Here is a 27,091-nt window from a genome sequence, read left to right on the forward strand (position 1 = left end):
TTGGGAGTTTGTGGTCTAGCATCCAAGTGAAAGTGAGCCTGTCACATAACGATGGCGTTCTAACCGATACCACAACTTTTCAACCTTCAATAGCTATTATGGGCTTCAGATCGAAACATCGTAGAATAACCAAACAATAGCCGTTAAAGATGTTGATGGTACAGATTGTTTAAATTCAGCAAATTACCGAAGTGAAATTCTTGAGGTCCCCCCGTTGCAATTTTCTCCTGCATCAGAGCTATATATATTACAACCTTCCAGTCTTCCTTCCTCTCCATCTCTTCCCATCCAACCATGTCTATAGTTGCAGTAAAACTGGTGCGGAAGCCAAAACATACATATATTAAGGGTAAGGCACTTATACTTCTCCTTCTGACAGTTTACTAACGGACCAGAGAAAAAGGTCGGTGAGGGTACCTACGCGGTGGTGTACCTCGGAAAGCAGGAAGGCACCAAGCGTGACATTGCGATTAAAGAGATTAAAACATCCGCATTTAAAGACGGCTTGGACATGTCGGCCATCCGTGAGATGAAATTTCTTCAGGAGTTGAAGCATGTAAACATCATCGAGCTTGTGGATGTGTTTTCCACCTCCGACAACCTCAACCTCGTGCTCGAGTTCTTACCGGCAGACTTGGAAATGTTGATCAAAGATAAGGCGGTGATTTTTACTCCGGCAGATGTCAAAAGCTGGCTTCTCATGACGTTGCGTGGCGTCCACCACTGCCACCGAAACTCCATCTTGCACCGAGACTTGAAGCCCAATAACTTGTTGCTCGCCCCAGATGGTCAACTTAAGATTGCAGATTTTGGTCTTGCGCGGTCGCCAAACGCGCCACTGGACGAATTGACATCCAATGTTGTCACCAGATGGTACCGCGCGCCCGAGTTACTCTTGGGTACACGTTACTACACTGGTGCAGTGGACATCTGGTCCGTGGGTATCATTTTTGCGGAACTCATGTTGAGAACGCCGTACCTTCCAGGTCCGTCGGATGCTGAGCAGTTGGATGTCACGTTCAGAGCCCTAGGTACTGCCACTGAAGATACCTGGCCCGGGGTGTCATCACTTCCAGGCTACAACTCCTTGAAGATCTACCCCCCACCCTCCCGGAACGAGTTGCGGAACCGCTTTTTGGCCGCCACTGAGAAAGCCTTGGACTTGTTGATCTGGTTGACCACCATGGATCCGTCGAAGCGGTTTGACTCCAGCGAAGCCTTGTTGTCCGACTACTTCACCGAGATGCCTAGACCGACCGAGTGCAGCCATCTACCGAAAAAGAGCGGACAGGTGGACGAGGCTCTAAAAAGAAAGCGTGAGGATGAAGCCCAGGAGGAGGCGAAGAAGAAGGAGTTACAGACAGCCAAAAGGAGAAAGGCGTAGACCAGGAGTTTGGTATAACAAATACTATTTATTATTTTTGGCCCCCTTATGAAGTTATATCTAACGTCTTGCTTCGAGCTGTTCTAGATATATATCAACATCGATTATTCTGAGGTTTTAAATGAATAACACCCTGAAACATAAATCATGGAATGCATGCTTTTGATGCGAATATTTGTGCTATTGGGGTATATGTAGAAGAGATTAATGCTTACACTGATATCTTGTCCATATATCAAGCTCTCTAGCTCATTGAGATAAATAGATCACTATCTTCAACATATTTACAGTGGATTGAATTTGGCTTCACCTGTTTATTTATTATGGTTAAATCAATATATTCATTATTTACTGTGGTAGATCTCTCTAACGTATTTGGCAATTCCCATCGCGGAGGTCAATCCCGGACTTTCAATGCCCAAACAGTTTACAAACCCCTTGAAGCCCTCTTCCTCCTGAATTACGAAATCCTGAAATGCAGTCTCGTACTGGTCCGTGAGTTTGGGTCTGATCCCGCTGTACGATGGGGTTAGCGATTCTTTCGTCACGGCTGGGAAGTAGCGCTTAATTGCATGATAGGCCGCATCAAGATTCTTCAGAGAGACCTCAAAGTCCGAAGCAGAGTCGACCCACTCGATGTCGGGGCCGAATTTGATCTGTCCACCGAGATCTATTGTCAAATGGGTGCCTAACGACGCGACATTCTTGGTGGGGCACGGGTATATCTGTGATGTTAGTAATTGTGCCATTAAACCTTTTTGTACTTACCAATCTTCCAACTTTAGTCCCGGGCCTACTAAAGCTAAAGTAATTCCCTTTAGCATAGAAAGAATTGACCTTCCGTTCTAAGAGCATGTTGGATATATCTGAGGCATACAAGCCAGCGGAGTTAACTACGTTCTCGGTTTCAATCTCCACTTCTTCCCCAGATATATCGCTCACCACAACCGTAAATGTCTCGCCATTCTTAGTCAACCCCGTCACCTGCGATCCAATGGCGATTTCCCCGTTATTGGTCTGGAATATAGACTCAAGATAGTCCATAAAGGAGTGTGCAGATATTATTCCTGTGGTCGGGGAGCTCAATACCGCCTGGCCAACCTTAATTTCCGGTTCTAACGTCTGTGCTTCACTGGCAGAAATCATCTGAACCGGAACACCCAAGATTTTGGTAGCTATTTCGTGCATTTTGGTCAAATACTCTGTTTCTTGCTCAGTCTGGGCCACAATCCATTTTCCGCACTGTCTCATTTCCACCCCTGCTTTTGCAGCGTCACTATAGAGCAACGCTTTTCCCTCAATGCAGAATTTAGCCTTGAGGGAGTTTGGAGGATAGTAGAGCCCGGCGTGGATCACCTCAGAGTTTCTGGAGGTGGTTTCCTGACCTAGAGAGAGGTGCTTTTCGAGCAAAATGACTTTGTTGGAGGAGACTTTGGAGAGCTCGGCCGCGATGGCCAATCCCACGACACCCCCACCAATGACTACATGGGAGTAGTCAGCATGGGATACTGCGCCGACAGAAAAGCAGCGAGAGAAAGAACGAATTCCCGGAGATATCATTGTTGGGTTGGGGCTAATCTTAGGGGTACCAAGCTACTAAGGTTGGTTTTCTCTTTTTCATAGGGGCGTGTGTGGAGCGACCAAAATATGCAAGCTGCAAGCATAGACTGATAGGAAACGAGGGCCAAGATTATGGTATAATTATCTCTATACGATCATACTGTATATTCCATGCATGGAGAATACAAAGATGTCAAAAAGATGCCAAAAAGATTCCAAAAATCAAAATTATAAGACTAATAGAGCCTTTTCGAGCCTTTATAAGTGGAAATAGAGCTATTTGGAACCAAAGTTGAAAATGGAGAGAACAATGGTAGAAATATTGAAGATTTTAGAACTAGCACGTTTGTTATACCTTATCTAGAGTGAAGCTAGATTAGCAAAATATACTACTTGCCCTGGCTGGGATTATAAATTGATTAACCAAACGGCGTCGTAAAGATTGGGAGAACGGTACGAAAGTACGACCAGTATGTACATGCAAAGTTTAAAAGGGGGGCCATTATGCATGCTACGGAAACGGGGCTGTAAGGCTTAATCTATTCCTGCAAACGACGGAACGAGCTAGAAAAGCCATATTGGTTTCTTTAGGGTAAGTATAATAAGGGCCACGCTTCCCGTTTTCTTTAGCCAAGACGTCTGATTTTTCCATCAATTATAGTTCACATTCCAAACTATGAAAGACGTGAGTTCACAGCTACCTCTCTGGGTGATTCCAGAGGAAGACGAGATTCTGGATCTGCCGCACACCAAAGAACAACCTTCAGCAATGAGGAAAGCCACTACAGAAGTGGAGGAAAAGCCTAGCTTATGGCTCCTTGTTACCCTCTTTGCACTTTCGCTCTTGCTATTTTACGACCAGAAGCCGGATCACTCAAGACCCGCACTTTCAGAAGAGCGCGGCGATTCGAAGACCTCGTTAAGATTTGACACACAGGAGATTTGTCCAGTTTACAAGGTTATCAGACCAAAGTCATATATCCAAGACCCGAAACCTTTGCTCCGTATCCTTCGGGATCCCCTTTTCAGGAACGCTTCCGCTGAGAAACTTAGTGGCGCAGTGCAAATAGATACCACAGTGGGAGATGGTTGGCCAGACGTGCGCGACGATCCTAAACGGTGGGAATTCTTTTCTCTGTTTCACGTGTACTTGAAGCTGACATTTCCGCTTTTGCACGATACCCTCAGTTTGGAGAAGGTAAACACGTACGGGCTATTATACACCTGGCACGGATCAGACTCGATATTGAAGCCGGTAACCTTTATGGCACATCAGGACGTAGTGCCAGTTCAGAATTTCACCATATCTGATTGGACCTATCCACCCTTTTCGGGAAAAGTTGTCAATAACACAGCTGTGTGGGGCCGGGGGTCTTCTGATTGCAAGAACCTGTTGGTAGCTGTATTGGAAGCAGTGGAGCTATTAATTTCTCAGGGGTTCAAGCCTAGAAGAACGGTCCTATTGTCCTTTGGCTTTGACGAGGAAACTACTGGTGCAAATGGTGCCAAACAGTTGGCCAAGGTATTGACTGACCGGTATAATTCCTTGTACGCTATTATTGACGAAGGGGCTGGGCTCTTTCCCGTGCCTAACCCAAAGGACGGTACTAAGAAATGGTTTGCCATTCCTGGGACATCTGAAAAGGGATCCTTAGACGTGGCTATTGATTTAACCACAGAGGGGGGTCATTCATCAGTTCCTCCGGCTCATACATCTATTGGTATAATGGGCGAATTAGGATACTTGCTAGAGTTACATCCCTACGAGGCCTCATTATCAGATCCCAAGAACCCTATGCTTTTGTTGATGCAGTGCATGGGAAAGTACTCGCCGGAGAACTCGCTTCCTGAAAGTTTGCGGAGGGACATGATCCACGTGGGACACTCTGATACGGCAAGACAGCGGGTTTTGAAATTTCTCTCCTCCAACCCGGCGTATCTGAGCTTAGTGAAAACTACGCAAGCCCTTGTAGTCATCAATGGGGGTGAGAAGAATAATGCCTTGCCTGAGCATGTTCGTCTTGTCGTAAACCATCGCATTTCTACGGACGAGACGGTGGGTTCTACGATAGAACATCTCTTGGAAGTTGTACAAAGCATTGCCGACAAGTACCATTATCCCGTTTACTACGACAACAAAACAGTAAGTCTGCAAAAATTCCGCATTGAAAATGCCGACTATAAGTCCCTGGGGTCCTCATGGGGAGAATTTAACATTACAATCCTTGATTCCCTTGAACCAGCCCCGATCTCTCTGACAAGAGACGACGTTTGGAAAGTACTTGCTGGAACTACCAGACACGTCTTTGAGGATGCTGTCTTTAATGCTGATACTTTGTTTGGCTGTCTGATGACTACAGATTCAGTTATCGTGTCACCGGCATTGATGCCAGCCAACACTGACACACGGTACTACTGGAACCTTACTCCAAATATTTACCGCTTTACTCCCGGCACCTCTCTGTTCAATGAGGCAAACATACACAGCGTGGATGAGCATATGGATATCGATTCACATTTACAGCTTTTGGCTTGGTACTACGAATACATCCAGAATGTGGATGAAGCGGCCTAGATTGCTGTATTTTTGGATGTCAGACAGTTTAGGAAGCGTTTAGGAGACTTTTTTTCTTCTACTTTATATGTATAAGGAATGAACTAGGGGCGGCATAGGTAAGCAAATAGAAGTGGTATCGACTCAGAGACACATTTCTGAACGCGGAAATCCCGCCTTACGCTCTTCTGCATGCCGAACTAATAGACCAGATGAACCGTTTAGCTGGCACTAGTTTTAGCCTAGAATTAATGCAAAAATTCCATACCCATCGAGCTAGTGCCAACTGTCCTGCATGTATATGACCTTATTGGATGACTATTATAGCCTAGATCCCCAAACACGTGTGGTGTGTCCAGTAAGTAATGGATATTATTAGCTATCTGTGAAGAAATCCCCTCCTTTCGTAAAATATATGTAAACAGAGGAGGGGTTAAGGTCTTTATATACCGAAGGCCGAGTGCGCCACCGACATGGTTTGATAAAGATATGTCGTAGGATTAGCTTGAAGAAAGTAGCATACCAAAATACCGTACAACCGGTAATTGAAGAGAATACTGACTTGTCAGAGGTAAGAGGATATCTACTGACGACGTCTAGGAAACGTGTTGCATTAAAGGTGCGATATCAATTATGTCAAATTTTCAACCATATTACTTACAGTGATAGTTTAACTTTTGTACTCCCCTAGCCTATTTCATTCGCGTTTTCTAGGTTCACCGATCCATTCTACCTGCACATTTCATTAATTTGTTTGTACCTACCACATACTATCTTGAAGTTCTCAGCCTGTTCCTCAATCCCAGTGATCAGAATCTAATGGTACCGATTATCTAATCCCCGTATCTATCACACCTTTAGGCCATATGACTTAAGGATATGCTTCGTGGACTTCCTTGCTCCGAATCTTGCCACAGCAAGCTACACCATCTTGCATACCCACCGTGCATATCGTTTGTACGAATAACATCCAGTGTGCAGGGCTTCAGGCTCTGCGGCTGGTGCGGCTCTTGGCCCCCTTATACTTTAGACTCTAAGCAACCGAGCATCCTCCCCTCTTGAGCTGAGATAAATATCAGTAGAAATCTAACCCCCCTTTTCTAGACTCATACAAGTTTACACTTATTATTTTGTTTGCTCGTTCTATCTACCCATAATGTCAACTGATATGAAGTAAGTTATGCAGTTTCGCCGAAGATCGGCCTTTCACCCTCACTCCTTCGATACTAACCCTCAGAACTGTTTTGGTCACCGGAGGCACCGGCTTCATCGGGGCCCACATCGCTAACACGCTTCTTACACGTGGAATTCACGTGGTGCTCACCACGCGGTCGGTCAAGAAGGCCAAAGAATTTGTTAATGCCAGAACTCAATACGCTGATTTGATCAAGGTCTTCCTAATTGAAGATTTCTGTGGCGGTGACGCTGAGGGTAAACCTAACCCTTTTATCTTAGCTGCCAAAGGAGTGGATGGAATTATCCATGTTGCCAGTCCATTATCCTACGAGGTGAACAATGTAGAGAAGGAGTTGATCTTGCCTGCAATTTATGGGGTAAAGATGATCTTGGAAGCGGCAGCACAAACCCCTACCGTTAAAAGGTTGGTGCTCACCTCTTCGTTCGTCTCCGTATTGGATGTCTCCCGCGGTAGTGGACCCGGATTCACATACACAGGGGAGGACTGGAACCCGTTGAGCTACGAAGAAGCTGTCAGTGCCGACGCTGTCGTCGGGTACCGTGGCTCCAAGAAGTTTTCAGAGCTCGAGGCGTGGAACTTTGTGAAAACCCACTCCTCTGCCTTCGATTTGGTCACTTTCTGTCCTCCAGTGACCTTTGGGCCGATTGTCCACCCAATCGATAATGTCAAACTGTTGAACCTCTCCAACGCTGTGCTCTGGGGGGTTGCTTCCGGGGACGACCCACTTCCACAAACCAGAGTTCCTCTCTGGATTGACGTTCGTGACTTGGCCTTAGCTCATGTCGAGGGGCTAATACGTCCGGAAGCTGGAGGAAAGCGCTACATCCCATGCTCGCCATACAAGTTTTCATACGACTTGGCAGCCCAGATCCTCAAGGAAAACGGGCTCGGAGAGTTTGTCACCGACAATATCAATCAGGAGAATCTCCAGCCTCAGGGCTACGATGGTGACTATGAGACGGTGGAGAGGGATCTTGGGATCAAATTCCGTTCGTTTAAGGAAACGGTTCTCGATTCTATAAAGGAGTTCCGAACCTTACCACGTTAATGGCGTGAATCCCACGCATGGGTAATTCGAATAGATTCATTCACAGCGCTATCAATTATGTCTATCAGGATGAACTTTATCCGTATCAAGCTAGTAATTCACTCGTTCAACAGTAAACCTGGACATGAATGCCAAGGTAGACGTAGCGATAGAAATGTGTTATTGTACGTTTAGGACCTGGAATCCAGGATCACGAGATCTTGCTATTCTCCTCAATAGCTATCTGTGTCTGGAATTAATATTTGATCATGAGCTCCCTTTCTACAACGGTCTAGCTATTTTATATCGATTGTTGACGTCTGTGGGATGAGATAAATATCTCTTCTGTTAGCTCCGCTGTGCTTTGGGCTCGCGGTGTATATTCTACTGAACTAGATTACTTTAAGATATAAAGAATAGAAACTAGTTGGTGTGTAAATAAAACTCAGGCTTTTCGATATGATTAGATGAGGAAACCATTGCAGAATTGTTTGAAGGGCATATATGCGGCAAAGAAAGGGAAAAGGCTCGGTAAAGGAGTCACTTAAATTTGGGCTATCAGAGATGAAGCAACGGTAAAAGAGGATTCACTCACATTCGAACGCGAAGAGAAGAACCTTCCCTGGAGCGTAGCAGTAATCAAAAGTCTCAATGCCATGAAGAATTGATAAGAAAATAATTTGTAACCCTTCAACTACGCCATTTCCACATCTGACAAACCCCTCGTAGCACCATGGAAACTATGCAGCTTCTCGTTTGATGTATACCTCTCGCTCAATGTGAGCGGCACCGTTCCGCTTCGTACGGGAATTCGCACACTCATCGCTTTCGCATGGATCTCCCTGTAGCTGTCGATATCGCGCATGACATCTATCTTTTCCAGTTCAGTATTTTCCATACTTTCCACCTCGACATTTATCCTTTCGCTATTTTCAACTTTTCCCATGAACCAAATATGCCTTGATGCCTCTTCGACAGTCAACCTCTCGGCAGGATCGATCACCAAAAGGCGTGCTATCAAATCCAACGCAGGGTCTGCGATCTCATCCCAATACGGACTAAAAAATGCAAATTTACCTTCCAAGATCTGCTGCCGCATCGAGGGCGGTCCTAATTCATCACTGAAAGGTGGAAACCCACATAGACAGACATACAAAAGAACCCCTGCCGACCATAAGTCAACAGACTTGGAGTATTTGCGAGCCTCTGAGTGGCACAAGACCTCCGGGGCCACGTACGCCGGTGTGCCGCAAAGTGTCTGGGTAAAGTTCAACTCGCCAATACACTTTGCAAGACCAAAGTCTGCAATTTTCACCGTCACCACGAGTTCGTGCGCGTCCCAAGGGCTATGAGAACTATGATCCGTATCCGTCCGCGGAGTGATCTCCAACAAGATATTTTCGGGCTTGATATCGCGGTGGATGATGTCCTTGCTGTGTAAGTATGTGAGACCCTGGAGGAGCTGGCGGAAGATAGCGTTGGTTTCGTCCTGGCGCAATTTTCCCTTGCTGATTACGCGCTGGAACAATTCACCACCGTTGACCTTCTCCAACACGAGGTATTTCACTACCGATGAGCGGTTAACAGGCTCATTAAAGTTGTCTATCAATTGCACCACGTTTGGATGGTCCATGCTCATGAGGAGCTCTAATTCCTGGTTCAACTTAGCAAGCGTGCCAGATTGCGCCACCTGTGGCTGGAAAATCTTCACTGCGTGCACTGCACCGGTGCGCCGGTGACGTGCCTCGCGGACCTGCGCGTAATGGCCTGCGCCGAGCACCTCACCAAGCGTGTACAGGTCGAAGAAGGACGTTTGTAGGCCCTGGTAACGGAGAATGTAAGAGCCCGACTGTGCAAATGCAATTTTATCTCCGTTTTGCAAAACCCGTTGTTTCACGTTGCCAAGGAGCTCACCGTTGACAAAAGTGCCGTGCGAGGAAAGATCCGTGAGACTGAGATACTCGCGCCCGTCTGCGCGCACCACCGCGAAGTGGCAGTGCTTTCCAGAAATATCCGGACCCGAGAGCTTGATGTCACACTGAGAAGAGCGTCCGATGAGCGTGTTGTCGCGGGAGATAGTGAGGTCTGGGGAAGCGGTCATACTGAAGAGTGTCGCGAGGGGCGTGACGGGATTGGTAGGGATATTGGAGCGTTTTGGTGTGGAGACGTCACCGGAGATGTGGCGTTTTCGGTTCAACATGGTGAATAGTTCGAAAGATGTTACTAAAAGATTCCGTGCGTATTATGAAAGATTTGGAGAGGCGTTCAAAGGATTACTTCTGAAGATACGTGGCGAAGGAGGTAGTCTCAAGGGAGATAAATACGGAAACGTAATAATTTTAGGGGATACCTCTAAGGATTATGTCCAAAAGGAGGTTATGTTCAACCGATTCCGAGAAAATTAAAAATCTGAGAGGTAATTCGTTAAGAATAAAGGTTTCAAGATAGGGAGTAAGTCAAATGAACTTGTGCTGACAAAAAAATATTAACTTGGAGTATTCCCTGTAGTGGATTCGTTCGAGGTTGTAAGCAACTGTGGAAGTTGCTTTAAAGTCGAGATTCAGGTATGCCAGGTTTGTATTTTTCAGGAAACCTGCTAGATATGATATTTGCGCCACCTTAAGGTGTGTGAAACTGAATAATAATGCCTCGTGTTTGAATGTTGCCAAGAAGTGAAACCCGAAGATCATATTACGGATTTTTCAGTGTTTATCTTTCGCGTTAGATATCTTTGCACGTGACGGATAATCCTACGTGACCGAGGATGAGCCATTGTCCGGAATACCTAGCTCTAAACCAGATTCCTCATTGGCCTTTGGTATTAAACAAGCCCTCCATATAGAGTTTAAGATCAAAAAGATTTTAATTTTTAATCTATGCCCAACAATTACTCTCTCTCTATATAATGTTGTTCTTTTATATTCTTGTATTTTTATCCATATTTTGTTGAAAAATACAGGTCAATCAGTCACCGTTTCAAAGTTGAAGGTCTATGGCCTAATAACTTAGGCCGAGCTCGTGTTCGTTAGAAGAACACACCAAGATTCGCCAAAGAATATGGGTACCCCAAATTCTTCTTGTGAAACACAGAAATCAACAAGCTATAAGCAAAGAATATAGCCACACACACGGCCGCCGTCGCGGCAAACTCCGCCTTACGGTTCTTCAGCAACTTCTCGCTTCTTGGAAGCTTCTGTACCAACCCCACAAAGAATATGCTCAAAATTCCATAGATGAAGGAAACAATCTGAGTCTCGACCCCCAACTGCATCTGATGACCGGAAACAAAATAGATCGGGTTCTTATCGGCGTCATACCGCATATACTGAGTATCGCGGATCGAGTTGAACATGTAACCAGACACAAACATGAGCACGGTCAAAGTAGATGCGAGAGCCCACACATTCTTTCCCAGGAAGTTGCGCACCACCTTTGCCAGGTTGAGATAAACTACGTACGCACACACGGCTCCGAAAGTCACGGTCAATGCCGCACTAGCGTAGTCGGTGGGTGGCAGTGGGACGCTAAACTTGTGGTCTGGGAACTTGCTCAGCAACCAGTTGACGGTATTCTCGGCATGGCTGCCTTCCATGAACGGCATTTGCTCGAACCCCGCGGTGAGCGGCGTTGGCTTGGCGGTCTTCGGATAGTAGTACAACTTTGGCACATTCTGCAACTGCATCTGCTGGAAGATTGGTCTGGACTTCTCGTTAAAGTCAAGGAGAGCAAAGAACACGTTGCTCTTGCCCTGGGATGCCTTCGCATGCTCGCCCGCAATCGCAATGAAGGAGGGGTTGTACTCCGTGCAAAGGTGGCAGCCAACACGAGGATCAGTTGCGGTGATCAACAAGACCAAATCGTAGTCTCTTGGCCCGTTCATGATTGATTCGTAGTTTGTGTGCGTGATCCGCAAAACGTCCCCGCTCTTCTGCTTAGCCATGGTTTTGCGTAAGCTATCGGCAGTCGCCGCCTGGCACACCGCCGCAAATAGCGCGAAAAAGAGATAGATGAGCTTCATCGTAGATGTTAACGAGTGAGGATATAAAATTAATCTGCAATTGGTGATTGCAGTTGTTGATATAGCAGGTGTTGGCGCGGCAAAGTGGCCTGCTGTTCGTTCGAGGTGTCCTGCACAGTGAGCGGCGGTAACAAGACTCTAGTGGCTCATATTATACGTTCAATTCTTCATGAGCCTTTATTTGAATTGTTTATATTTGTGTTCGTTTATGCCAATTCACCATGGTTTTGGCTTTTGAGACGAGATACAATAGAAATACTGAGCTTGCTAGCTGCTGAACAGTCAGATGTAGATGAGGAAAGTGAGTGGAGGGCCGAATACAAACGCAGTGTATAATGATCAAACATGTTTTTATTCTCAAATGATTAAAGGATTCTAATATGTTAAGGTAATCTATTTTTTTGTAAATATACTTTGTGTATCTCGTGAATAACGCTGTAATATTATCATATGGGCACGCGCGGGTGACGTAACGTTGAGCCCTGAGTATTTGGGCTAACTATTTTGTTTGAACGCTTGGTCTGATATAAGCCCACATTATTCCATAATTTCTATTGTCTTTTGGTCAGTATCACCAGTACTTGAAGCTAATATTGATATTATTGGTGATAAATTCACGATCTTTGGTCATCTAAGTTGTAGGAACTGTCTATTTTTCCTTTTTTTTTCCAGATATATACGTTTCTGACCCCAATCAAACCATTTAATTTAGATATTCGGTCACTACTGACAAAGATCCTTCACATTCGCTCACAAACTTGATTCATCTGGTACCACTAACAATTCAGACAGTCCTGCCTGAAGTTCGAGTTTGTATCCGTGCTAGCGCTCTCGCTAGTTAGATATCCCACTTGCTCTTTGACTTCGTCTCGTGAACGTTAATTTTTCTCTTGCCCTCCTCTGGGACAAATCTTGGGGCAATAAAACCACCTTGCTTCGCCTTGGCCGCGGCCAACTTCACTGTTTCAATGGTATCACCCCTGGAGCTTAAAAACACATTGTATATTTCAAATGCGCCAGAATCCTCCCCCGCGCTTGCCTCAGCAGAGTCTCTTTTCTTTTGGAAAAAAACATGGATCGTAATGAGCGTTGCTTCAGCCTTCTCCCACAATTCCATCCGCACATAGCAGTCAAACAAGCCCATAAGAGCGGTACTATCGCGCAACTCTACGCCAAGCTTGAACCATTCCACTGCCTTGGCAAAGTTATTGTAATAGTTCATCTCAAGAAAGCCCAAGGCAGGGAAAGCCTCAATCAAGCCCTGACTTGCCCCAGCCTCATAGTGGTGGCGGGCAAGCAGCGGCTGAGCATGGGCGAGCTGACCAAGATAGAAGTGGCACTGGGCGACGTTCGCAGCTTCCCCGAACTTGATGGACTTTTCGAAATATCGCTGCAGCGCGAGCAAGTCTGGCTTCAGGAAGTTAATAAAGGCGAGGTTCTTGTAGACTTCTGAGGATGTTGCGGTATTGGGTTCTAACTCAAGGAAACGCGTGTACAAGGCCTCGGCTTGACCGACGTCTTTTTTTGCCCAAGCTAGATCACCGGAAAGCTTGAATGTCAACGGGTTTTCTAGCTTGAAAAGCTCGATAACAAGCTTTTTGGCATGGGCCATATCCTCAGGATTCCCTGGATCATTGATGGTCTCGAACGCGAGGGTCGCAACGGCATCGTTATTTCCCAATTCTGCAGCCTTCTCTACCAACTCGTTCTCCAACGCGAGCAAGTGCCGGTTGGTTGCATGTGTGCGCTTCCGGATGACGCCCAAGACTTCCCTCATCAACATTAAATCGGCGGATGTGGCGTAGTTGGGGAGCGTAAAGCCATCAGAGTCGATGGATCGATATACAGACTCATAAATGGGATAAAGATTTTTGAAGTTCAAGCGCGAGTCGTAGTCAAAAAGCAAGCGGTTCATGACGCGTTTAGAGGGGAAAATTGTGGAAAGCTCAGGCTTAGCTGCGGCGGCGTAGTAGCGGAGGCCAGTGGTGATGGCTATTGTTCTAGAAAGCATCAGTACAGAAGTGGGATACTTGAAATCTGATTTCTGGAGTTTTTTTCCGGGAAATGCTGGATGTATAAGCTGTAAACAGGCTTGCTTATCTTGATTAAATGATTAAGCCTGTGCAATAGGATATATGGTCAAATTCTGATATCGAGGACGAGAATGGGATAAAAGGTCAGCATATGGGTAAACTGCCTGGACGTCCACGTATCTTAAATATCAATTTAGACGATTTATACAGATATACGAATCCAGTGACGGAATCCTTGAAACGCCTCTGGAGGTGAAAATCTCAGACATCCGATCCTGTACGGAAGGGTTAGGTAGAGAACTGGCAAAGGTGAGCAAAAGATCTGAGAGTCCCTAATCTCACGGTTCATCCAAAAAGGCCATAGCTTCACATTGTATCGACGGACAACCTCTACCTTAAGCCTCAATGGATAGAACACTGTTTCCTGTGAATGACACGCACCCGGTGGAATTGGCAGTCCAGTCGATGCTTGGCCCAAACTTGGAAAAGCTCAACCGGCAGTTGGAGTCGTTGCACGAAAGTCAAGCCACACTTATCATGCGTCTCCAGATAATGCAAGCAGACTTGGATCAGTTTGACAAGCGATGTTTTGGCTCTGGCGTGGCATCGGAACAAGCCCAAATCGTCCAGCGTGTGACAGAGTTAAAGAAACGGTTGCGCGCGGTGAACAAAACGCTAGGCGTGGTGGCGGGGCGCATGCAGGCGCGGGTACCTGCGACCTAGCTAGAGACAAATACATAGGCGAAACCAGCTGACTCTAGCCAAATGGTTTGAAAGAGTGAGTCCGTATATGCATATTTTTATAGGTTGATTGCACCCCAAATTGATGAAACGCTGTCCTCTGGAAGGATGTTATTTCGTTTCTTGATATATTTTGTTATCTCAGGACCAACGGACTTGTATTTTTGAAAGGGCTGCTTGTGGATCTATTTTGAGGGATAAACTGAGGAATTTTCTTCCTTTTTTTCACAGGCTATGACCAGCTCTGCTGGCAAGGAGTTATCTGAATCCTCTTTGAGCAAGCTCATTTTATCTCAGGTGGTTAAGCGACTTCCATTCCTGAGCAGTCTCACCTCCCTATTCATGTCCACGTACACGCTACCACATTCTCTATGGACTATTATCCTGTCAGGCTAGTGGACCTGCCAACCTATGCTGTCTCCATCAAACAAATATTTTATGAGGTAGATCTAAAGGATTTACGTAATACCTGTAGTAAAGGTGCCATTTCACTAGACGGAAGTCGAGGTCCATTATCTCCTTGCCTCCGATAGACGGACACCTTGGCGTCGTACCCGCCTCAGTATATAAGGCCATCGACTACCATTTTCTTGTGTATATCTTATATATAAAGTTTATCCTCTTTTGGCTAGCTAACAGTATCCACTGTTACCCACTAGATATACCACAACTCCCATCGATGATTAAATGCCATATATATATGGGCAGGAATAGATAATGATGTATTTGTAGCTATTTATTCACTGGCTACAACCTGTTGTGATACATTCCTACAAATAGCAAATTCTTATTTTATTCCTCAACTTGGTAAAACTCAAGAAAACCATATAACACAGCTGAATTTGAATTCCTGATGTACCTTTATATAACCCAAAAAAATTGCGACCCCCCTTCCCCCGATGGCTAACGCTCTATTAATAGCAAACCCCCATAATTAAACTACAAGAGTTCTGGTAGAATACAAATGAACCTCGAAATCAGATTGGCGGCATCCGTCAATCATCGAATGTTCCGATGGAGTTTTCGCATTTGTTTAAAAGGATTTGAGGGAATGAGGATATAATCGAGAAAAGTCTATTGAACTCGAAGTTTATAATGGAACTTTCTAAAATTCTCATCCAATATTCGGTAATTGTAAAAGAAATACCTGGAACGTGACAGCTGTCCCCCCTTTACGGATTCTCGAAAGTATACCAATATGCCTGCCCAACGTATAAAGATGTCTCGTATCCCGTATTGAATACGGTAGTTACGTTCAGCCCTTTGTTTTATCCCGTGACCTCGCCCTTAGCAACAGACCTTGAGCTGACTTCACTCTTAAACCCACCACGTGATCAACTCCCCTGTCCTGTATCCACTGCCGACGCGCTCTGAAATTTCACAGATCAACGCTATATGCCGGACCAATTCTTCTATACTTTGCCTAATCGGGATATACCGTTTCCCAACCATCACTAATATTATCGCAGAATGGGGAGGCCAGTCTTGATCAGTTAAGGCAAGATGTAAAAATTCCAGCATTGTTAATCATGCGGATTGTTCTTCCCTTTGTTCCCGTAGTTTCGCCTTCTGTGGCGCGTAGCCCGGAATGCAAAATTTTGGCTTTTTGGTTTTTCTAACTAAATGTCTAGCCTCGCCCGTAACTTGCGACTGTTCTTGGGGCAAACCTGGCGTCCGGCTGTTCGCCCCTGCCCCTCGCGGTGGCACCGCTAAATAATCCGCACCGCCACGAAGATGTAGAACGTAATTGAATATAAGCAACACTACAGTTGTAGCAGACGTTACGTATCAGCTACTCAGAATATTTACTACCGTAACTGGACGAACTCACCGGCCAATTGCAAGACTTCATACGAGCCAAAAAAAAAATTCACCCAATCCCAGTGGCAACTAGCTCTAGTAACTTCTCAAGTTATACAGCGCTTTCCGAAGCTGAGCATTATTACCGGCGAGATAGCACTCGGATTTCCAAGGACCCCTAAACGAGGCAAAGACAGAGGCTACCATATCCTCCCCTTTGCCATACCCACCCAAACACTTTACTCATTGCCATGCTGGTCCCTGAATCCTCGGACGCCCCCAAAATGATGTCCATATCATCTATTCTATCGAATCCCGCTCCAGCGGACGACTCTGGCCACAAGAACCCAACTCTCGATATGCTCCTTGACGACTCCAAGACGTCTTCGTTCAAGATCGGACGAGTGCTCAACGGTACCAAGGCCGAGTTCCAAACCAAGACGGCGACTCATTTGGATAATATCGAAACCGTGTACAGGCTCCATGAGCAAACGGAAGCGTTTGCTGGCTCGCGCGTGAGCGAATTCAGATTTTTGAGCGAGACGTTCGAGACAAAGCCACCGCCTAGCCTGGACGACGCCCTTGATGACGACAAGAAACGCCGGCTGCGTTCCAACGGGAGTATAGGCGCAATGGCCCTGAAGAAAAAGCGCGGGAGACGTAAGGAAGACCCAGAGGCCGAGGAGCAGGCCAAACCTGTAACGATCTCCCCAGCTGAGACTGCGGCGAGCTTTCCCCCAGTGAAAGTTCTTTCCCAGGCGACCGCTCCTGGTGAGGCGACCGAACTTGCGGCAGAGACTCCCGTCTCGCCGCCAAAAAAGCGCATGCGTGGCAAGAGCAAGAAGACGCTTGAGCGCGAGCGGTTGGCAGCGTTGGCCGAAAAAGAGGCCGCTGATAACTTCATCACGGCGACGACAGAGAGTTTTACCTCAGAGGGGCAACTGGAGTTCCAGGTGGAAGCCCCCAAAAAGAAGGCAGTGTACGTGCCAACAGTGATCATCAACGAGCTCGGCGAAAAAATCATGTTGAAGAAAGACGGAACGCCGATGAAGAAGCGTGGCGGACGGCGCAAGAAGGCCGAAGACGAGCCGGAAGAAGATGATAAAAAGCGCCGGGCCGAGGATGAGGACGAAGATGAGATCGACGGTGACGGCAAGCCCAAACGGCGGAAGAGACGCACGAAGGAGGAAATCGAGGAAGACAATGCGGCAGCGGCACGTGAGAAGCTCGAGAGGGCGGCTGTGCGCGCGGCGAAGAAAACAGGGCCAGAAGCAGCGTCGAGACCGGAGGCAGAGTCAGAGGCAAGACCGGAGGCAGAGGCAGAGACAGAGACGAGGCTAGAGACGACGCCCGAGGACGACACGCCGCGCATCCGCTCTCTCCGGCTTACCATTCGCCCCAAGGCCACCACCAAGGAGGCACGTGCGTTGGAGAAGCAGTACGACAATATATACCTCTCGGTGTGGAAGGACATGTCGCGCAAGGACGGGCCAAAGGTATCGCGGCTCCTCCAACAAGCGCTGCAGGCAAAGCTCGTGAACTTGCGCAAGACCGCGATCCTTGCGGCGCGCGAGGCCAAGCGCTGGCAGGTCAAGACGAACAAGTCGCAGAAAGACCTCACGACCAAGGCGCGACGCGCGATGCGTGAGATGCTCAATTTCTGGAAGCGCAATGAACGTGAAGAGAAGGAGTTGCGTAAGCGTGCAGAGAAGGAATTGGTCGACAAGGCCAAGCGCGAGGAGGACGCGCGTGAGGCCAAGCGCCAGTCACGCAAGTTGAACTTTTTGATCACCCAGACGGAGTTGTACTCACACTTTATCGGGAAGAAGATCAGAACAGATGAAATTGAGAACGCAGGTGAGCACGGACCAGTGGCGCTGACCCACGGACTCAAGTCTGGGTATGATATAGAAGCCCCGTCAGAGGCGGTGCACACCGATTTACATAGCATTGATTTTGAAAATGAGAAGGATGAGGATTTGGTGCGGCAAGCGGCGGCGAACGCGCAGTCCGCGTTGCTCGCGACGCAGGGGAAGGCGCGTGCGTTCAACGGGGATGCAGCGAACGGTGCGCGTGCGGACGCGAACGGATCGCGTACGACCCCCGATGACGATGACGATCTTAACTTCCAAAACCCTACTTCCCTCGGAGACATCTCCATCGAACAACCAAAACTCCTTTCGTGCACCCTCAAGGAATACCAGGTCAAGGGCCTTAACTGGCTTGCAAACCTCTACGACCAGGGGATCAACGGGATTCTCGCGGACGAGATGGGGCTTGGTAAAACCGTCCAGAGTATCGCCGTTTTGGCCTACCTTGCTGAAACCCACGGTATCTGGGGCCCGTTCCTTGTGGTTTCACCGGCCTCCACGCTCCACAACTGGCAGCAGGAGATTGCGAAGTTTGTGCCCGACTTCAAGGTCCTTCCATACTGGGGAACTGGCAAGGACCGTAAGGTGTTACGTAAGTTCTGGGACCGCAAGAACCCGACGTACGCCAAAGATGCTCCCTTCCATGTGATGGTGACGTCCTACCAGATGGTGGTCGCGGATGCGCAGTACTTTCAGCGGATGAAATGGCAGTATATGATTTTGGATGAAGCTCAGGCAATCAAATCTTCTTCCTCCTCCAGATGGAAGAGCCTCTTGTCGTTCCAGTGCCGCAACCGTTTACTTCTCACCGGGACGCCGATCCAGAACAACATGCAGGAGTTGTGGGCGTTGTTGCACTTCATCATGCCCTCGCTCTTCGACTCTCATGACGAGTTCAGCGACTGGTTTGCAAAGGACATCGAGTCGCACGCGACTAGCGGTGCGCAATTAAATGAGCAGCAGTTGCGTCGTTTGCACGTGATTCTCAAGCCATTTATGCTTCGCCGTATCAAGAAGAACGTGCAGAGCGAGTTGGGCGACAAGATCGAGATCGACGTGTACTGCGGTATGACCAACCGCCAGAAGAAGTTGTACCACATGTTGAAGTCGCAGATCTCCGTACGTGACTTGATCGAACGCGCGCGTGGCGAGGACGGCGCGCAGAGCTTGATGAACCTTGTCATGCAGTTCCGTAAGGTGTGCAACCACCCGGATTTGTTTGAGCGCGCCGATACCAGCTCGCCGTTTTCGTTCGCGACATTTGCGTCGACCGCATCCTTTGTGCGCGAGGCCGCGCTTCCACAGTTGGATGTGCAGTATACTGCCGTGAACCAGATCGCTTACCGTGTGCCCAAGGTTGTCTACCGTGAGATGCTCCTGCCGCACTGGAATAACACCATCGGTCTGAAGCAGAAGGTATTGGAAATGATGAGTGTGTACCGGGAGGAGAATATGGCAAAGGAGACGCGAGGATGGTTAGGGTTGGTTGATTGCACGACCCAGGAGTTTACTCAACTTGCGAAGCAAGATGAACTTGCCAGGAGCATTCGTGGTAACCGCATTACTCACAGCCAGATTGAGGATGGGCTTATAGAGGAGCTTTACGGCTATGCTAGTCCGCATAAACGCCTTTTGATCACCCATGAGAGCGGCGGGAAGTCATCCCTGACAGCGGGCCAAAAGGTTATTCAAGAGGTTAACCTCGTTGATGGCCTGTCCACTGACTCTGACTCTGACCTCTCCTCGGTATCAAACCTGAGCTCATTATTCAATGTCCAATCCAACACTTACACCGCCATGCACCTCAACACCCTCGACCCCGCGGCGATTTCACCCGCCTCTGCCCCACCTGTGGACATTATCTGTAGCGACGCGAGCTTTGCGCCGCAGCGCGATGACACCTTATTCAACCGTGAGCTTCGCCTGGCACTCATGCCGATGCCGCTCTCCATGGAGCTCGGCTTGATGGAGCAGAAGGTCCCTCTACTGGACTATCCACCAGCTAACATGCTTCCACAGCCGCTCAACGCAAAAACTGGCCACGCTTCGATCCAGATGCCGTCAATGGAACGATTCATCACCGAATCTGGGAAGCTTTCCAAGTTGGACGAATTGCTTGTGGACTTGAAGGCTAATGACCACCGTGTGTTGCTCTACTTCCAAATGACGAAGATGATGGATCTCATGGAGGAGTACCTTACGTACAAGCTGTACAAATATATCCGTCTAGACGGTTCTTCCAAACTCGGCGATAGACGTGACTTGGTGCACGACTGGCAAACCAAGCCCGAAATCTTCATCTTCATCCTATCCACCAGAGCCGGTGGGCTAGGGATCAACTTGACAGCTGCCGATACTGTCATCTTCTACGATAGTGATTGGAACCCGACGATTGACTCTCAGGCCATGGACAGAGCCCATAGATTGGGCCAAACGCGCCAAGTGACGGTGTATCGGTTGTTGGTCAAGGGGACAATTGAGGAGCGGATGAGAGACCGTGCGAAACAGAAGGAGCATGTCCAACAAGTGGTGATGGAAGGGAAGGCCGCCCCTGCGCCGTCCGCAAAGGACGACAAGCGTGAGGTCGCAATGTGGCTCTTGGACAACGATGAAGATGCGGATGAGGTTTTGGGTGCGAGCGAGCCGTCTAATAAGCGGATTCGTGAGATCTCTGGCAAGGCGAGAAATTCCAAGTTGGAGGATATGTACCATGAGGGTGAGGGCGAGTTCGACGACGGGTCAAGCGCTGCACCATCGCGCATGGACTCTCCAAGGAATTAGTGTAGATTAATAGAAAATGACTATGTTTTCAAAGAGTAAGAGTAATTTAAGATGCAAAACAGTGAGGGTTGGTATGTTATATGGAATGAAAAATGGAGTGCGATAATCATATGTGAAAGTGATTCAGAGTAGGTAGATTCATAACCCTGAGATGAAGTAGATAAGCTAGAGGCTATGGGCTACATCGATTGTGAGACAGAAACCTCTAATATGTTTGAAACTACGTAAAGATGAAGAAATTATGAAATTTTCGGTTTAGGTGTTGCATACGAACCTATTCCCTGTAATTTCTCAGGTAGGGTGATTACCTAGTTATACGAGTAAGTAGAGCATTAAGATAAGGAGCGTGAAATCATAAATATCAACCAATCGACACGGAGAAGGAAAGCATGATCGAATTGTTATCCTTAATATTAATTCAGTTTTACAAATATTAACTATTCAAACATAGTATACATAACATTGATATACAGGATTCTAATTAACAGGAATGGCGTGCTCCACGGCATCGGTCAACTTCTCAATAAACAACGCCACAATCTCGGAGTCTGTGGCATCTAAACGGGACTTGAGGCTAGCGAACGCAGTGAAAAGTGCATCACCAGAGCCGTCGCCATGCTTCAAGAACTGGAGCCACGATTCCCTTGTGACCTTATTGATGCAAATTCCGCTATATGAAAGAACATACGACACAGCAAGATTCACCACGAGCATCAAGTTCTTATTACCCACCAGCAGATTTTCAGATGCACACACGTGGTCCATCTGCTTCAAAAAGTACAAAAGCACCTTCTCATAGCCAACAGTGTCCGCGAGCAACGGCACCAAGCTCGGGTCAAATGCCGGGAGCGAGTGGTTCGTCAGACACCAGCCAAGAAGCTGGTGGAACTGCGTTCCTAACATGTAGATGGGCGTATTAACGGAAGTTGACTGACCGAGATACTCCATCAAGTACGAACGAGTCTGGTGAGGATTGCCGTCAAGACTAAGCCGCTCGATAAGGGGGCTGCACTCGGCAATAAGCAGCGGCTGGGCTGTTTTGAACTCCGTGAGCGCCGCCGCAAGGTCTGTCCCAACAATCTGAAGGACTACTTTGTGCACGAGCTTGCTCTCGCCTGCAAGTTCGTCCTCACTGGAGAGAATCCCGACAATGCTCAAGAGGAGCTGTGCACGCGCGTCGTCGTTGGCCCCGGGCGACGCAAGCGCCCAGAACGCGTGCCTGAGCAGCCGGAAGATACCAATGATCGTTACAAGCAAGAACGGCTGTAAAAAGTACTCCAAGCCGCTCTTTAACACCTCAAGGTCAATGATCTGACGCTCGCACGCCGACACTGCCTGTTGGAAGAGGAGAGGGATGAGCTCGTAGCACTCTTTGGCAGTGGTCTGGCCCATTAAGTCATCTGAGATGGCACCAGACTCGAATAATGCGGCTATCCAGCCGCCCAAGAGTTCATTGAGCTTGTCATCAGAGGAGATATCACTGAGTGGTACAGGAACATCGCAGAGAGACGCATAGCGCGCGGCTCCCAAATTGGCAAGGTAATCACGGGTGAAACCAGCGGTATGGCTACCGTCAGAAACATCAGTGAGGCTAGACCCATCGTCGAGGCCTATAACCAGGCTAACCCCCCCGCCTTCGCTGCTGTCATCACTTGGGCTCGTCTGATACCTCTTACACACAAAAATCACCAACAATAATACACATCCAAAGTCTGTGTACGTATCCTGAAAGTTCATATCCTCTGCATCAGCATTCCATGAATCTACCACCCTTACAAGCGGTACAAGAAGCGCGCGTGGCGACTGCAAAGCTACGACAATGTCCAACACTTCAGGCACAGTTGCAAGACCCAAACATAAACGGTGGAGTGCCACAAGGCTAGAATCTTTCACCAACTGCCCAATCGTCGTGAGAAGTACCTCCACGAATTCATTCTGGGTGCCTAGTGGCGCACGTGGGATGCCCTGGAGGAACTCGGTGAGCATGGAATCCTCGAAGGAGACGAGCTCCGCGTTGACGTTCAACGTGCGCGCAAACTCTGCCGCTAGGTCCATTGGCGGCGAGGCGCTCCAGTTATCATCGTCTAGCGCCACGTCAAGATGTTTCTCCTGGGCAAGGCGTCTGAACACGTCGCGCAGCATAAGTCCAAGCTGCGCGCACGCGACAACAAAGTCGTGACGAATGTCGCGGCTGGTGGACGGGAAGCTGTTGAATTCATCGTCATCAAGAAGACTGTCGTCAGTGTTAAGGTTCATGAAGTCATCATTGGCGTCTGCGGCCTTTTTCAAGACCTTCACAACCTTTGGGTCCAATGCGGCAAGCGTTCCAACGATAGTGGTTTCTGCGCCATGGATTCCGAGCTCACGGATGAGCAACGGTAACTTCTTGGTCACAAAGAGGCGCCAGTTTTGCTCCGCAAGCGTTGCGAGAGTTGTACGGTTACTAAGGCGTGTGATGGCATAGCCGTCGAATGCGGCCGCAACGAGCTCGGTCACGAGCAAGAATGGTGACTGGATCTTGAGCGCATTTTCAAACGCAACAAGGAAGTTTTTGGCGGCAGTTTGCCACTGGTGGACCATCGGGCTGAGCCAGAGGAGGCGCCGCGCTTTCGCCGCGGAGTTTGCGGAGCTAGACGTGGGCGCCTTGGGCACAGCGCTCTTGAGCGAGCCTTGGGTGGAGTATGAGCTTTGAGCACTTTGTTGAAGAGCGGCATATTTTGCAGTGAGGATGCGTGCGGTATGGGGGTCGCGCGTTCGGAGTGCACTGCTGACGCGCGCGACAGCGTCACAGAGGCGCGCGGTCGCGTCAGGGAACGGGCCCGCACGCTCGTCAAGCATTGCGTGCAATGCAAGCAAAAAGTTTGCGCACACACCGAGGACGGCCTCGTCCGCCGTCTCAAGGTATCCCGCAAGAGCTGCCATCACGTCGCCCGCCGCGTAGACGGTCCCGAGGCCCGCGTCCGCAAAGCGTCTCAGGAGACCCGTGAGAACGAGCGTCTGAGTCACGGGCGGGGAACGCGCAAGGCTGCGAAGCATGTCAAGCAAGTTGCCACAGGTGCCGTAGCTGTGGAGTGCGAGCGCGAGCACGTAGCGTGCGCGGAGGCCCTCATCACCGTCCGTGGCGCGTAAGAAGTCAGCATAATCAGCCGCGCTCACCGGATGTTTCGCGTTAAGCTGGTGGAACAACTGAAGGAACGCCAGAGGCGAGATCCTTTTCTGTATCGCCGCCGAAGCGAGCATCCGTAAGTTTGGATCGGTCATGATGAGGAAGAAGAGGGGGCGGAGGTTTGACGGTGAATGTGTTTTTGAAGGGTTGCCAGTGGTCACGTGTGCAGAATACATATCTGCCATACTCTTGGTAACCTCAGTATAAAATGTTTAGGGAATTAAAGATGGGCCGACCAGGAAATAGTATTCCAGATAATTGGTGGATAAAAATGATTATGCGGAGAATATCAGTTAATGGCTTGCTAACTATGAGAACAGAGCTAATAATACACCAAGCATTGACAGTACATACTGGCATGGTGTGGAACTGTAATAGGCTCCCACTTTTATCAAAAAGAATCTAGACTTCTGTATCCCTTCAGAAAATCCCTTCTCTATAATTTCTACCTGGTTTCATTAACTTTTCCAAAAATTACATCCCCCAAGTTTATCGTAGCACGGCTAGCTACTAATCGGCTGATGCTCCGCGGGCTCCGCAGTGGGTACAATATCTGGCATTTCAGGAATTCCCGAAATCTTCGTCAAATACTATTACTAAATAATCATTTACCGGGAATTTTGTAAACTTTTACGGCTTTAGGGTTTTATTTCCTGTGTTTTTAGCGGAGCAAGCAATTCTGGAGCTCATTTCAGCCTGTACCGCAGTTAAATTGCTTTCGTCAAGATGGTACCCAAATACTCCCACCGTATTATAGTTGCAAAATCTATAGAATCTTATTGACACAAATTCTGGCCGCTGCCACTTTTAACCCGTTGCCGTTTTAAGACTTCTAATCACATTAATAGTCCTGAATCACTATCCCCTATTTGACATCTGGTCATGCGCTGTTCTCACGTGTCTCATCACGTGCCACTTTTCTCTTTCTTTTCGTCGATTTTTCATGGGCGCGACCACGCAAGCGATCGGGGCTAAACACTGACTTGAATACACGGGTAAAATCGTCTTTGCCAGATACGTCGTATACACCAGAGTGCAGCCACATAAATGTCATACTACAACAACGCGGGGCCAGGCCGTGCCAAGTTACCGCAAATATCTCAGCAGGGGTACCAGTTGCCAACCACCCAGGTGGGTCAACAACCAAATCCCCAAACTGGTCAACATTTGAGTTCTCAGGCGGGTCAACACCTGAATCCCCAAGCTGGTCAGCATTCGAATTCTCAGGCGGGTCAACACCCGAATCAACTGAACCCTCATCAACCTCCCGTCCAAAGTCCTACGGCCGCGTTCCAGTACCAGTTTGCGGAAGTAGAGAAGGCCGTCACAAACCTCTCCAAGAGCCAGTACACCAACAGCTATGGGCCGAACTTGCATTTGAATCGGTACAGTAACAACAACAATAATAACAACAGCCACAACCGCCGTAGCCAGAATTTTAACAACGGCAGCAGCTTTAACGACCTGAGATTCGGGTCGCAGCAGTTCACACCTCCACCAATCTCGACCAACTCGCAGATCAACCACCAGCAGATCGAGCAGTTGAAGAAGTACAACCATGATTTGTTGTCCCGCTACAACCAGGATTCAAATACTCGGTTTGAGGGTAACCGCTACCCGCAAGAGCAGGGCCGCTACTCGGAACCACCGAGTAGCCGTTATTCGGAACTGGTAAACAACCGTTTCTCACAAGATCCGGCGATGAATCGCTACTCAGAGCCAGCCCGCTCGGATCAAACTCGCTACTCTCAGCCAATTCAGCAACCGGCTGCCTTCTCTGGTGCTTACCAACAGCCAGCTTTGTTGGGTACGCAAACCAACGGGTCCTTGGCCCAGCCTCAGGCATTTGACCCGTTCAAGTATGGGGCCCAAGGATATCCTCAGGTTACTCCTCCGGTTGGCCAGACCCCCGGGTATACCCAGACCTATCCAGGTACGCCTCCAGTGAGACCCCAAGTTTCCGGTGACTACTCAAGACCTAACTCCTCCTCGTCCTCCACTGCCTCCACTAACATCAACACGTTGCCCTCCTCGCTCGTCATGGGCGCTGACGACGATGAGGAAGACGATAATAAGTTACTTTCCTCCATCCACAGTACCGGTGGCTTCGATATGACCGGTACGTCTCCTTGGGGCAAGGTCTGGGGCGACTCACAACAAGGCTCGTCTGTGACTGAGAACCACAACGGCCTTATTCTCGGGAGTAGCCGGAGTAAGCCCTCGTCCACCGCTGCATCTGTTTGGGCTTAGATCTAGGTCTATCGGTTTGCGTTTTTTTTTCTATTTCTGCCATTAACGACTTTCTCTTTCTGTCGCTAACGGCTTGGTTTTGCGGCGGCATTACAGCTGGTAATTATTCTTTGTTTTCGGTCTACATTGGTGTTACAAACAATCTATGGGAAAAAATCATTATTTTTGAAAAAGAAAAAAAAAAGAAAAGGAAAAGTTAAAAAAAACAAAAAAAACATAAAAAACAAAAAAAATTCTCTTGGTCCCTCTTTTCATTGGTGGCCCTTTATGACTGGTTATACCTTTTAGGTTGTCCGAACAATGTCCCTTGCTTAGTATAGAGTTGGCATAATTTGTGACTAATTCTACGCATTTTTTTCTTCACCCTTTTTTTTCTTCGGCTCTCGAGCCAGGGCGGTTTTTGGTTGTGATTATATTATTGCATATTTATATAGGAAAAGTTGAATATAATGCATCTACTTTGACGTACGGTTTAGGCCTGGTGTCGTGTTACATCGTTCAAACATAAGCATGTTACAGAGAAGTAGTCTATTTAGCATTGCTTGTTGAGTATGTTTGCTGAGCTTTAAGGTCTCAATAACAAAAAGATATTGCTGGTTTCCCACAACAAAGAAATGAATCACAGAATTCAACTCGATTGGAAGATCTATAAATATTGATTTCTAGAGTCTTGTATAACTATTTACCTTGGTTTTATTCTCTCGAGTA

General features: G+C 47.9%; 12 protein-coding genes across 12 annotated transcripts; 6 read left to right on the forward strand and 6 right to left on the reverse strand.

The window, feature by feature from the left end:
- Window positions 1-285: 285 nt before the first annotated feature.
- Window positions 286-1,557, forward strand: BABINDRAFT_12779 (TFIIH complex serine/threonine-protein kinase subunit). Its single transcript, XM_019127005.1, has 2 exons — window positions 286-349; window positions 396-1,557. Exons 1-2 carry the CDS (start codon window positions 295-297, stop codon window positions 1,382-1,384), a joined length of 1,044 nt encoding a protein of 347 aa, XP_018985973.1. The 5' UTR covers window positions 286-294; the 3' UTR covers window positions 1,385-1,557.
- Window positions 1,558-1,728: 171 nt separating this feature from the next.
- On the reverse strand, window positions 1,729-2,944 carry BABINDRAFT_166249 (uncharacterized protein; the record flags this gene model as incomplete). Its single annotated transcript, XM_019130409.1, has 2 exons — window positions 1,729-2,109; window positions 2,153-2,944. 2 exons carry the CDS (start codon window positions 2,942-2,944, stop codon window positions 1,729-1,731), a joined length of 1,173 nt encoding a protein of 390 aa, XP_018985974.1.
- Window positions 2,945-3,504: 560 nt separating this feature from the next.
- Window positions 3,505-5,845, forward strand: BABINDRAFT_160894 (M20 family metallopeptidase). The gene has a single exon (XM_019128524.1). It carries the CDS (start codon window positions 3,621-3,623, stop codon window positions 5,517-5,519), a length of 1,899 nt encoding a protein of 632 aa, XP_018985975.1. The 5' UTR covers window positions 3,505-3,620; the 3' UTR covers window positions 5,520-5,845.
- Window positions 5,846-6,606: 761 nt separating this feature from the next.
- On the forward strand, window positions 6,607-8,132 carry BABINDRAFT_47764 (uncharacterized protein). The gene is made up of 2 exons (XM_019132131.1): window positions 6,607-6,671; window positions 6,736-8,132. Exons 1-2 carry the CDS (start codon window positions 6,655-6,657, stop codon window positions 7,742-7,744), a joined length of 1,026 nt encoding a protein of 341 aa, XP_018985976.1. The 5' UTR covers window positions 6,607-6,654; the 3' UTR covers window positions 7,745-8,132.
- A 17-nt stretch (window positions 8,133-8,149) lies between these two features.
- On the reverse strand, window positions 8,150-10,376 carry DUN1 (serine/threonine protein kinase). Its single transcript, XM_019128525.1, has one exon. It carries the CDS (start codon window positions 9,921-9,923, stop codon window positions 8,418-8,420), a length of 1,506 nt encoding a protein of 501 aa, XP_018985977.1. The 5' UTR covers window positions 9,924-10,376; the 3' UTR covers window positions 8,150-8,417.
- A 225-nt stretch (window positions 10,377-10,601) lies between these two features.
- Window positions 10,602-11,688, reverse strand: BABINDRAFT_160897 (dolichyl-diphosphooligosaccharide--protein glycotransferase). Its single transcript, XM_019128526.1, has one exon. The coding sequence runs from the start codon at window positions 11,661-11,663 to the stop codon at window positions 10,749-10,751; it is 915 nt and encodes a 304-aa protein (XP_018985978.1). The 5' UTR covers window positions 11,664-11,688; the 3' UTR covers window positions 10,602-10,748.
- A 1,137-nt stretch (window positions 11,689-12,825) lies between these two features.
- Window positions 12,826-13,695, reverse strand: BABINDRAFT_28858 (uncharacterized protein; the record flags this gene model as incomplete). The annotated part of the gene is made up of 1 exon (XM_019131434.1): window positions 12,826-13,695. A coding segment is annotated over one exon (870 nt), but the record flags the coding sequence as incomplete, so codon positions are not given.
- Window positions 13,696-14,179: 484 nt separating this feature from the next.
- BABINDRAFT_166255 (uncharacterized protein) lies at window positions 14,180-14,497 on the forward strand (the record flags this gene model as incomplete). Its single annotated transcript, XM_019130410.1, has 1 exon — window positions 14,180-14,497. The coding sequence occupies one exon, from the start codon at window positions 14,180-14,182 to the stop codon at window positions 14,495-14,497; it is 318 nt and encodes a 105-aa protein (XP_018985980.1).
- A 1,306-nt stretch (window positions 14,498-15,803) lies between these two features.
- Window positions 15,804-16,080, reverse strand: BABINDRAFT_160900 (uncharacterized protein). Its single transcript, XM_019128527.1, has one exon. The coding sequence runs from the start codon at window positions 16,034-16,036 to the stop codon at window positions 15,833-15,835; it is 204 nt and encodes a 67-aa protein (XP_018985981.1). The 5' UTR covers window positions 16,037-16,080; the 3' UTR covers window positions 15,804-15,832.
- Window positions 16,081-17,955: 1,875 nt separating this feature from the next.
- BABINDRAFT_171014 (chromatin-remodeling ATPase) lies at window positions 17,956-20,967 on the forward strand (the record flags this gene model as incomplete). The annotated part of the gene is made up of 1 exon (XM_019130786.1): window positions 17,956-20,967. One exon carries the CDS (start codon window positions 17,956-17,958, stop codon window positions 20,965-20,967), a length of 3,012 nt encoding a protein of 1,003 aa, XP_018985982.1.
- A 445-nt stretch (window positions 20,968-21,412) lies between these two features.
- MED5 (Med5p) lies at window positions 21,413-24,341 on the reverse strand. Its single transcript, XM_019130985.1, has one exon. It carries the CDS (start codon window positions 24,316-24,318, stop codon window positions 21,445-21,447), a length of 2,874 nt encoding a protein of 957 aa, XP_018985983.1. The 5' UTR covers window positions 24,319-24,341; the 3' UTR covers window positions 21,413-21,444.
- An 839-nt stretch (window positions 24,342-25,180) lies between these two features.
- Window positions 25,181-26,383, forward strand: BABINDRAFT_166258 (uncharacterized protein; the record flags this gene model as incomplete). The annotated part of the gene is made up of 1 exon (XM_019130411.1): window positions 25,181-26,383. The coding sequence occupies one exon, from the start codon at window positions 25,181-25,183 to the stop codon at window positions 26,381-26,383; it is 1,203 nt and encodes a 400-aa protein (XP_018985984.1).
- Window positions 26,384-27,091: the final 708 nt, after the last annotated feature.

The sequence above is a fragment of the Babjeviella inositovora genome (assembly GCF_001661335.1).
Source record: "Babjeviella inositovora NRRL Y-12698 unplaced genomic scaffold BABINscaffold_4, whole genome shotgun sequence".
In the NCBI taxonomy this organism is placed as follows: Eukaryota; Fungi; Ascomycota; class Pichiomycetes; order Serinales; genus Babjeviella; species Babjeviella inositovora.